Consider the following 12,255-nt stretch of genomic DNA (forward strand, 5'->3'; position numbering starts at 1 on the left):
ATATTTGTTTTTGGGTTATAGTGTGTGTTGTAAGATGTTTAGCAATACTCCTGGCCTCTATTTACTAGATGCCAGTATGCACCATCACCAGCTATGAAAACCAAAATTTCTTCAGATATGGTCAAATGACCCCTAGGGGGCAAACATCCTGGCTGAGACCCCAATGATTTACAGCTATAAACTATCAACTCAGACAAATGTAAAATGACTTTAAGCAAATAAAAGAATTACACATGAGAGATACTATTCACATAAAGCTCAAAAACATGCAGTATATTATATATTATTTATGGATATAGACATTTAGCAAAAATCCATCAAAAACACACAAGAGGATGATAAAGCACTGAAATTTAGATGGTGATAACCTCCTAAAGGAAGTGAGAAGAATAGGATTAGGAAGGCTTAAACCACATATATATTAACTTGTCTCTTCTGTAAATATTTAGCAAAGCTAGGTGTAAACTGGACAGTTTTTCTAATTACTTTTTGGTATAGTTTCACTTAGCAGATGAAGACAATACCTTCTTAACATTTTTCTTCCCTTTGTCAAGCCATTTCCCACTGGACTGACAATGGAGCTACTAGAGGGACTGCTGGTGTGGCGCTGAAGGAGAAGCACTGGACTGTGAACCAACTATTAGGTTGTTGATTCAAACCTACCAGCTGCTCCTTGGACACCTTACACAGGGTTGCTATGAGCCAGAACTGACTGTACAGCACTTAGCAACAACAGAATCAAATTACACCAATGAGCAACTTAATACTTTGTTTCAAAGGTATTCTTAAGAAGTCAACTTTCTGTTCAGAGTCCAAAAGGAATGTAATTCAATATTATTAACATTAAATTTTATTGGCCACAATTAAAATACACCCAACTATATGTTGATTGGAGTCCTGGTGTGGCACTATGGGTTAATGCGCCAGACTGTAAAGCCATTTGAACTGCAAGGTTGGCAGTTCGAGCTCACCAGCTGCTCCTCGGAAACCCTATACAGGATCACTATGGGTCGGAACCGACTCAACAGCACACAACAACATATGTTTATTACACAACACAGTTTATATATTAGAGGGCAAAACTAGGAGAGGAAAACATTTGTAATAGTTATAGAAAGAAAATTTAACACATGACATTTTTATATAATTACATTTGTTTGTTGAACCTTATATGCAAAATTGAGTATTTTTTAATTCTAAAGGAATAAAGATGAAAAATATACTTAAGATGTGCTAAAAGTTACACTGGAAGTTTGGTTATCACCTCCTTCCTTCTAAAAAGAATAAAAACCAGTATTTAGAAATTTTTTGTTAAACTTTTCTCATTATCCACAGGGTTTTATCTTTAATGCATTATCTTTTGGGTATTATTACATATGTAAAGTTTCATACTTACAAAGTCTTCTTCTTCAAACTGTAACTTTTCGGCCTTGTCTTCTTTCTTTTCTTCCCTAATCTCTGTAGGTGCTTTTTCTTGAAAGGTAGAGCCTTTCCGGGAGTGGAAGCTGCCATTCCAGTGGCGATGGTTCCCTGTGCCACCCCCGCTACGCTGGCTCATGCCATCATGACCCCGGGAAGAGCCATGCCAACCAGATATGTTCCCAGTGATTCCAGAGTATGCTCCTCCCTTAGAAACACCAGAGTCCACAGAATCATGGCGGGATAGGGAGGGCTGATGCCAGGAATCTAGAATTGTAAGGAGAAGTAACACATTATATTGTTTGTTGTTGTTGAGTGCTGTCAAGTCGATTCTGACCCATAGCGACCCTGTATAGGGTTTCCAAGGAGTAGCTGGTGAGTTTGAAGTGCCGACCTTGCAGTTCAAACGACTTTGCAGTCTGGTGCATTAACCCACAGTGCCACACCAAGACTCCCTACCTGGTAATTCAGAAACAACTAAGTCAGATGCTTCCTGATGTCATTTATAAAACTGACAAAAACCTTTCAGGGAATCTTAAGAAAAAAGATTAAATCTACACAAGAGTCACAAAATATATCTCTTTTAAGGCAATTTTTATATCAGCTCACCTAAATAACAGTTTCATGAGAACAAAAGATGTTATACCTAGAAAGCCAAAGTCAGTGGGCAGTAACTAATTTAATTGAGAATTATGTTCACAAAAGATAGTATTTCAAAGTGACATATATGCACTCCTAGCCTCCACCACCTGTCAGTTTGGCATGCAGGTTGCTATGATGCTGGAAGCAATGCTACCACAATTTTAAATATCAACAAGGTCACCTATGTTGGACAGGTTTCAGGGGAGCTTCAAAGACTAAGAATAGGAAGAAAGGCCTGGGGATCTACTTCTAAAAATTAGCCAATGAAATCCTTTTTGATCATAAAAGAATACTGCTAGAGTACTGAAAGATGAACCCATTAGGTTAGGAGTCAATCAAAATACACAGCAGCCACAACAATGGACTCAAGCATCAGGTATATGGTGCAGGATCAGGAATGTTGCATTTGGTTGCACATAGGGTCATCACCATGAGTTGGGCTGGATTCAACAAAAAATAACAGATCCCCAGACTAGGTGTGCTCTGAGTAGCTTAAATGACATCATGAAACTAGGGCATGGCTCACCTCCTGTAGTTCGAAGGGGTCCATTGTTAAAAAAGCCATCAGAGGAATTATGTCGACGACGGCTCACTCCAAATCTGCCTTCCCCTCGGGATAGGTGCTCTCCCTGTTTTTCAAAGGTAGCTGCAGGTGACTAGGATGGTAAAATAAAAAGAGACAAACAGGTAAGTAAATATTAATCTCTTTCAATACCTTATTACATTTTATACTAGGCTTTTAGAATGAAAAACGGTGACAGTTAAGTGCATAATGACCACAACAACAAGACTCTAAATACTAATCTTGCAAAAAATGAGAGACAAAAAAAAAAAAAAAAAAAAGAGAGAGAGAAAAATCAAGACACTTCAATTTGCAACTCAAAGTGACCCTACAGGACAAAGTAGAACTGTCCCATAGGGTTTCTAAGGCAGGAAGCAGACTGCTCTATCTTTCTACCACACAATGGCTGGTGGGTTCAAACTGCCAATCTTTCATCAGGAGCAAATTTCTTAGTCACTCCATGACCATATAAGTTGGTTTACTATAAATATATAGTAAACCAACTTTTACATGCACTGAGAAACCAAAAAAATTGGTGTGACTTGCTTTATCACAGTGGTCTATAATCAAATCCACAGTATCTCTGAAATGTGCCTGTAGACTTTTAGGTTACATAACTGAAAGGAAGCCATTTAAGAAGTTCTATCATAGAAGAATTCTAGTGTCCTTTCCTATTCCAAAGAATTTTACTCTATGACTTTTTTTAGTCTAAAATGAGAAACCAAAGTCTGTAAAGCCATGACAAGTATGGATATGTTGAGTAAGAGCTTGTAGGAAAGTTACAAATAGCTGTTGTAGTTAAGTTCTATCGAGTCAGTTCTGACCCATTGTTGTTGTTGTTAAATACCCTGTCGTGATTCCGACTCATAGTGACCCTGTACAGGCTTTCTGAGGCTATAAATCTTTATAGGAGCAGAATGGCTTATCTTTCTCCCGCAGAACCGCTGGTAGTTTCGAACTGCTGACCTTGAGGTTGGCAGCCTGACTTGTAACCATTATGGTACCAAAGCTCCTTTTTGACCCATAGAGACCCGCACTGCAGTCAATCAGCACATTAACCCACAGCGCCACACCAGGACTCCAACAAGAACTATGTTGTTGTTATTAAGTGCCGTCGAGTCGGTTCCGACCCATAGCGACACTGTAGAGGGTTTCCAAGGAGATGCTGGTAAGCTTGAACTGCCAACCTTGCAGTTCAAATGGCTTGGCAGTCAGGCGCATTAACCCACAACACCATACCAGGACTCCAACAACAACTATGTTGTTGTTGTTGTTAAGTGCCGTCGAGTCGATTCCGACCCATAGCGACCCTGTACAGGGTTTCCGAGGGTGTAAATCTTTACGGGAGTAGAAAGCCTCATCTTTCTCCCGCGGAGCGGCTGGTAGTTTCGAACCGCTGACCTTAAGGTTCGCAGCCCGATTCGTAACCACTACGCTACCAGAGCTCCTTAAACAACAACTATAGTGGGTTACAAAGCTTTTTTTCTAGAAGTTTTCTAAGTCTGGCTTTTTAATTTAGGTTATGATCTATTTCTGTATGATGTGAAGAAATATTTGAGGTTCTTTTTCATTTTCCTATAAAGGTATATGGTGGTTTCACCACCTCAATAAATTACCCTGGTACTTCTGTCTAAAGCCAACTAGACTATTTTTTAATTCTAAGTCCTATTCTACTGCTAAAGCTATGTTTTGCTTATTGTAATTGTTATTGGAAATACTGAAATTGTATTTTCTCTTTTCACTTAGATCACCTTGCTAAAACAATCATTAGATGGGCATACTTTTAAAGTATTTCCCTGGATTCCACATTTAATCCCTCTAGCCTACTACCACCCATCCCCTAAACCTTGGATGAGATTAGGCTTATTAGCATAGTTGGAAATTTCACTACAATTGAATAAGACATTTGGAGTAAAAGGTGTGGATATGGATCAGAACAGAAGAAATCTAAAAGGGGGGGGGGGGGTGAGGGGAGGGAAGGGTTTGATTCTAAAGCTTCATGGAAAAAATTCCAAATGGAACTTTGCTACAAACTTTTTGAAGTCTCTTGGTATTTACATTTCAAAATAGGGATGGTAGGCCATTTCATAAGACTTCTTTCTTTCTCTATCAAAGGAGAAGCCCTGGTGGCACAGTGGTTTAAGCACTGGACTACGAACCAAAAAGTTGCTGGTTTGAACCTACTTACTAGTCACTCTGCCCCTTTGTCCTCAATAATTGACTCCAAACCACGCCCACTGTCTTTGAGTCAATTCCTATTCTAAATGGCAGAGTAAAGGAGCTCTGGTAGCGTAGTGGTTACAAATCAGGCTGCTAATCTCAAGGTCGGCAGTTTAAAACTACCAGCTGTTCCACAGGAGAAAGATGAGGCTTTCTGCTCCTGTAAAAATTTACAGCCTCGGAAACCCTGTGCAGGATCACTATGAGATGGAACCGACTCCACGGAATTTAACAACAACAGGGCAGAGTAAACTGCCCCATAGTGTTTCCAAGGTTGTAATCTTGTTTCCAAATTTGTAAGGAGCTCTGGTAATGTACTGGTTATGAGTTGGACTGTTAACCTCGAGGTCAGCAGTTTGACCATGGGAGAAAGATGAGGCTTTCTACTCCCCAAAGATTTACAGCCTCAGAAACCATATATGGGACAGCTATGCATCAGAACCGACTCTACAGCACATACGCACACTACCTATCTTTCCAGAGGATTCTTGGTGGCACAGTAGGATAAGAATTGGACTGCTAACTTGTAGGTCAGCAGTTCAAATCCACTAGCTACTCCATAGGAGAAAAACGCAATTTTCTGTTTCCGTAAAGATTTATTTACAGTCTAAGAAATCCTATATAGGGTGGTCTCTATAAGCTGGAATTGACTTGATGCAGTGTGTTTGATTTTGGTTTAATCTTTCTGGAAGCAGACTGCCACATCTTTTCCCTGGGGAGCAGCTGGTGGCTAACCTTCTGGTTAGCTGCCAAGTGCTGAATCACTGTGCCACCAGTGCTAACAATTGGTTGTTGTTCTTGTGGAAGTGCAGTTGAGCTGGTTCCAACTAACAAGTGACCCTGTATAGGGTTTCTGAGGTTGCAAATATTTGCATGGGAAAAAAGCCTCATCTTTCTCCCATAGAGCAGCTTGTGGTTCATTGTCCAGAGTTTATTCCACTGCACTCCCAACAACTGGTTAAAGGGTATGTTTTACTCCCAAAGTGTGCTGCAGCTAATACAGGAAAAAAAATTTAGCGTGTTATGTATGAGAAAAGCTTAGCATACAACGGGGATTTTTGGCAGCAATGACTAATAGTACATACCGATGTGACTGTTTATATAATTTTAGTATCCTATTAAATAAAGAGGTAAGGAGTCTATGAAAACATTTTTGAAACCCTCAGGCAAGGCTGGCTATATAAAAAATACCATAGACTGCTTGGGAATGTAAAGAACTGGTATATTACTACAAGAATAGAGAATAGTACCTTAGCTGATTGTGGTGTTGAGAAATTTAGCCAAGCAGGAACAAAGTCATGCTGCGCCATTTAGGTCCAGTGTCTCTTTTCAGCAAGGTGAGGCATCCAACCTCATGGCCAGGATCTGAAAATGAGAAAACTCAAATCACTTCTGCTGCTAAGAACCTGATGCACCATTCATAACAAGGTCATAACTAGAGACTGGTTGGCTCAGATGTGGGGAAATGATGTCATCAAGTGACAGTCCCAAAATATAATTTTAAAGTACTATAAAAGACGCCCAAGCAGTCAATTCTACTGTAAATGAGCCTGTGATGATTCTATAATGCCCACTTTATAGAAAGACCTGCCCTCTGAGCCACTCTAGCCTATTTATTAGGTTACATAGCTGAGATGTTCTATAAAAAGTAAGACAGTGCATGAATATATGACCATAAAAAAACACATGAACAGAAAATGTGACATGGCTCTGGAAGGGAGTATAAAAGGCAGGTGATGAAGTGTTGGGCTACATCAGAAGAATCTTAGTATATATAGACACCTACTCCTGATGAAAAGGAGGAGCTCTGGTAGCATAGAGGATTACAAACTGGGCAGCTAACTGCAAGATCAGTAGTTTGAATACACCAGTTGCTCCATGGGAAAAGAGGCTTTTTACTCCTGTAAAGATTTACAGCCTCAGAAACTCTACACAGGGTTGCTATGAGCTGAAACTGACTTGATGGCATACAACCACCACAACTTATGAAAATAGATTTATTTGTTTCTGGTACTAAGGTAACTTCTGGGAAAAAGCAATATAAGAGATCTTCCTAGAGAAGGAATTTACAACCTTTCAAGAGCTTTTCTACTTAGTTCACATTAATTTCCTCAAAGAACAAGCCATCAGTTTTACTGACAGATCCTTTGGTGTCTCCAAACCATCCCACTGATACTCTACAATATTAGTCTCCAAACTACTCCACTGATACTCTTTCAAAATCAAATACAACAAAATCAAAATACAATCAAAATCAAAGCCACAGATATTTTCTATGATACATATACATACAAAGTATTCTTTCAAAGACAGACTTAAGGAGAATATTTACCCCAGAGTATAACCTCTGTGGTCCTGTTTCCAGAGCTCCTTGAGTCGGCCAGCTGGATCTCCCACGAGGTTATCCTGGTAAAAGGGTCTTAAGTAGCTTGGCCAGTAGCGCACGTTTTGTGATGAAGCACAAAGAAGCCAGGATCTGTGTGGATCACTCTCTCAGTCCCCTCAATTGTCCATCTCAAACTATCAAGTTTCTGACACTTTCCCAAAAGGGGGGAGGGGAAGGGGAAGGGGGAAGGGGAACATAAAAAGGTATTTGTTACATTTAAAAAGGGGGGAAGGGGAAATATGTCTATGTTCACCTCATTCAACTTCCTTGAGTGATAGCTGCTTAAATAGATAATACATGGACATTTGCACAGTGAGTGCAAACACTGTTCATAACAAGGTCATAGCTAGAAAGACAGGTGGGCTCATGGGACAAGTGATATCATCAAGGTGATAGCCCAAAAATATAATTGTTAAATGATATAAAAGATCTTCTAAGCAGTCAACTCCAGTGGCAAAATATCCACATATCAAATCTCTTAAAATATAAATCTCATTCTTACACAATTGCTAAAAATAGTGTGTAGTTACATATCTATATTTGCCTTATTCTTAAAAATCTAGATATAAGAAATCGTTTTTTTTTTGTTTTTTTTTTAAAATCAGACAGGAACTTGATATACTTTTCCTTCCATAGAACAGCAATTTTCAAGGTAAATTTCTTGGTATAAAGCTTCCAAATGTATCTTCAATTTCTTTGGTCTTCGCTATTTATAAATGTAGAGCAAAATTAAAACAAGCTGAAAAACAGGGGGTAAGGAGTAGAAAGTAGATAGTTCTAAAGCAAGGATTTCTTTTCAGTTTTCTGTCTTTTTCCTGAAGACTGAATTCAGCGTCTGAAAGGTGGTTATGAAGAATCTTCTACAGCTTCAGTAGAGAAATCACTTGTTATTTTTTAATCCATTTTTACACTACTCAATTATTTAAAATATCACAGGAATCGTCACTCTGTAAGTGAAACAAACAAACAAACAAACATTATAAAGTTAGCATGAGAGGTAAAAATCATTGTTACATATAATTGTTAAAGACAGTTAAATGACCAATCAAATCAAGGTCTTGAAAGTCAAAACTTTGAAGTCCAATTCATTCATTTTTTCCTACATATTTATTTGTATTTCTCTACCATGAATTTGGAGTCCTGGTGTGGTGCTGTGGGTTAATGTGCCAGACTGCAAAGCCGTTTGAACTGCAAGGTCGGCAGTTCAAGGTCACCAGTCATTCCTTGGAAACCCTATGCAAGGTCGCTATGGGTCGGCACTTAACAACAACTATGAATTTAATTATCAATAAGATTGATTATCCTTCCATGATTGCTTGTTCATACCCTATGCTCTTTTTTTTTTTAAACAGGTCATTCATCTTTTTCCTATCAATTTGAAAAAATCTTTATGTATTAGAGAAATTAACTTTCAACTCATTTTTCCCAAATTAACTTTTTGTGATTTAGGCTTGCTTTTGTTGTATTGTACTTTTGGTGAAAGCTTAAAAAGCAAATTAGTTGATGCGAATTTTGCTTCTTGACATTGGTTGCAATCCCCTCAAATGGAACAGCACTGTTCCCTCTTCCTTCCTGGGTTCCTTATTTTCATTAGTCCTTTCTTTCCTGCCCCTTCCTGTCTACTGAGTTATGTTCTGGACCAAATGCTTCCCCCTTTAGACAATTATGATTGATTGTGCTGAAAAGAACATTACTAACTACTATTAATTCTATATAGGTCTGTCTATTGCTTGGCTGAAAGTTAATTCCCAGGTGTGGGTTCAGTTATAGGCTTGAAGGGTATGGAAGGTATTAATTTAATTTGTTAATACTTATATCAAAATAACACAACTGGGTACAATTATTTTTAAGAACTTTGGAAAAGTCACCTGGAATATCAGAGGATTTGCCTTCTTACATAATAACCACTTCTCCAATCAAAGGTAATTCATTCAGAAGTGCAAATTAATGGATCTTTTAGATATACTCTCATAAATGGAATGTTATTGTTGTTAAGTGCCATCAAGTTGGTTCTGACCCATAATGATCCAGTATAGGGTTTCCGAAGAGCAGCTGGTAAGCTTGAACTGCCAACTTTGCGGTTCAAATGGCTTTGCAATCTGGCGCATTAACCCACAGCACCACACCAGGACTCCTTTTGCATTAAATGCTCAAAGAGTCATACTGCTTGCTGATTTACTAAACCTAGTAGTGTAAATGCTAAGTACTATCAACAGCTGGATCCTTAAAATAAGGTATCTTTTATACTATTTCTCATACATTTACATGATACATATTCTTAGGCTCCTTAGTCATCAATTCAGAGAAGTAAGTGCAAAGATCTGACTTGAGATATAAAATGAGAGAAGACACAAAAATTACTGTGGCGAATTTCCAAAATTCTTCTAGTGGCTAAAAGGTTTTGTTTTGTAATGTAAGAGAGCAGTTGCTTTTTTTTATTATTATTATTAAATTAATTTTTTTAGCTGTTTGAGTTTACATGGGAGAACATTAGCTTTACATTCATCCTATCTTATAGCGTTACACTGCCATGGTTACAATCCCTTCCATGCATCATCAACCAACCAAAGGGTACACCCCGCAAGTCTGCCTCCTGATCATCATCAGCACACAGGCCCTCTCCCTCTCTGGGTCTAGAGTCCCCAGCTGCTCCATCTCTCCACATCATCGTCTCTGCCTCCATCTATGGCATCACTGCTTCTCTGGGTAGGGTCCCGCTCTCAGCTCTTCTCCCTTCATGGTCCCAGGGACCTCTGCTCCTAGACTGCAAAGTTAATCACTCCCCTCCTTGCTACAAAATGTCTACCTTTACATTTCCAACCCTAACAAGCAGTCCTGATAACAATTATTCACTATTGTATCACAAGAGACCTATCCACATTTCCTTTTCTCAGCTCCGCCCAGACATATTGGATACTACGCAGTGGAGATTCTACCTTCCTCCATGCCCTCTGGATCTAGGTTCCCTCTTGAAAGCTTGTAAGCCAGTCACTTCTTGCCTTTGTAGCCCTCCCACTTTGGGTAGCCAGTGTCCAAGTTGCTCACCCCTGTCTACTCTGTGTATGGAGGGGTGGGTGGGAATGATCCTTGCTGTAAGACTTGTTCCCACTTTTGAGCTACTGCATCCATAGGTATAGGTCAAGTTCATCAAATTGTATCAGATTACTCTTTTTTTCCTCTTCTTTCTTCTTCTGGTTGAGCCCTGATCATCCAGTCATTGAAGCCAGGTCAAGTGGGTATTATCTGTAAGTGTGGGTGTTCTTGTGCATATGCCCTCTTTTCTTATCAGCTGGACACTTCACTCTCTACTCTAGTCCTCTGTGGCTATGTCACTGACTCTGGGCCCAAGAGTACCCAGGTCTTGCCACACTGCTGGCCAACCAGGTCTCCACCCAGGTTCACAGGAGTCTATTGAATGTGGTAGGGTTTAACTTGCAGCTTCATTGTTGTTTTTCCCTTACTTCCCTTTATCGGTGATCAACATGGTCACTAGTCAGAGAACGTGTCTGCTCGTGTATTCCCATTGAGTCTTAGTCTTGGAAAGGGGTGAGAACAGTTGCTGTTGTGGGCAATTCTGGTCTAAACTGATAAATTCTCTCAGTTTGGAGAATATGTCTCATATATGCAGTTAGCAGACTTGTTGTATTATTTTAATTTCATAGAAATAAGAAACACCAAAGTCAGGACAGTAAATACCTCTGTGAGGAAATGAAAGGACAGTAATCAGAAGTAGTTCCCAGAGAGCTTCAACTGTATCAGTAATGCATTGTTTCTTAAATTCAGAGATGGTACAGGACTACTCATTTATTTTCTCCACGTTTTACGAACTTGTAATAGATAATTTCCCAAGCAAAAAAGTAAGTAAAAGATATGAGTAATATAATTTAGAAGTTGAAATATATCATCCAAATTATATATTCCTTGAGCACACATACAACAGTAATAAAAACTGCCCATCTAGAGAACAAACAAGATGGCGAATCGGGTAGAAGTGCAGTAAAGGAGCTCCACCAACAACAACACAGAATACCCGACTAAGCAGGCTCAGGGGATGGTCCCAGAACTCTGAATCATATATAAAGGAATATTTAGAAGGTTGGAAGGCTTACAGCAAAGGGAATTTGTGGCAGAAGTAAGAAATCCATTACTTTCTTATTTGAGATGCTCAGCTGCTAGAGGAGCCGCCATCTTGGGTGAGACCAAGCGGGGGAAGGATCGGAGCAGCCACAGACACACCTGGCAGAACCAGAGAGATAAAGGTGTGGACATTCTTCTCTTTTGGTAGCTGTTCATTGGTCCCTTGCTGTCTGCGCACCTCCATTCAGGTGACTATAGGGGGGCCTGAGCTAGTGGGCACCCTAGCCCCACTCTTGGAGGGTTCTACTACGCATGTGCACAGATCTCCTTGAAATTTAAAGAGACAGTTTCCAATTAAAACCAAATGGCCACAACCGGCCCTGAACTGTTTAAAACTAGAAAAGGGGCCTTAACGGGGACTGTGGATCAGGACAAGCAGACAAAAAAAGAAATAGGCCAAAAGTTAAATCCTAAGTTACGTCAAAATGACCAATAGTGGCATCTTGAAATTTCTCAAGAAGAAGAGTGAAAAGGGAAGCCCATTTCCTGATCACATCTACCTGGAGGCAATCAGAAAGAATGAAAAATACCAAAATGCATACCCATATGAGTATAAAGGCCACAGATAACCACGGAATATGCCCAAAAAACAGAAGCAGATGACCATATCTGCACATGTCCAGAAACAAGATAAAGTGACTGAGGCAAATAAGCTGGAAGCAGACCTACACTACATACTGGAAGATGGGCAGGCATTGGAAATGCCTGAGAAGGGATTCAGAAAAATGATTATAAAATGTATCAAAACACTATACAATGGAAATGAGAAAAATAAGGAAAAAGTCAGAAAAGCCCTACAAGAACAATCAAATAAGATAGATACAGCATTGGAAACAATTCAAAACCTACAGAAAGAGGTCCAAATGATTAATAATAGAATATCAGAAAT

General features: G+C 39.3%; 1 protein-coding gene across 1 annotated transcript in view; it reads right to left on the reverse strand.

Moving 5' to 3' along the window:
• The window catches only part of GPBP1L1 (GC-rich promoter binding protein 1-like 1), a 38,873-nt gene extending 31,321 nt beyond the window's left edge, over positions 1-7,552 (reverse strand). The window contains exons 1-4 of the mRNA XM_006839707.1: positions 7,176-7,552; positions 6,094-6,208; positions 2,588-2,717; positions 1,397-1,686 (exon numbers count right to left, since the gene is read on the reverse strand). Coding sequence (XP_006839770.1) covers positions 1,397-1,686; positions 2,588-2,717; positions 6,094-6,153 — 480 coding nt within the window. The 5' untranslated portion in view covers positions 6,154-6,208; positions 7,176-7,552. The remainder of the gene's footprint in view (positions 1-1,396; positions 1,687-2,587; positions 2,718-6,093; positions 6,209-7,175) is intronic.
• Between the last annotated feature and the right edge of the window lie 4,703 nt (positions 7,553-12,255).

This window comes from Chrysochloris asiatica, unplaced genomic scaffold (assembly GCF_000296735.1).
Source record: "Chrysochloris asiatica unplaced genomic scaffold, ChrAsi1.0 scaffold00026, whole genome shotgun sequence".
NCBI classification, from domain to species: domain Eukaryota; kingdom Metazoa; phylum Chordata; class Mammalia; order Afrosoricida; family Chrysochloridae; genus Chrysochloris; species Chrysochloris asiatica.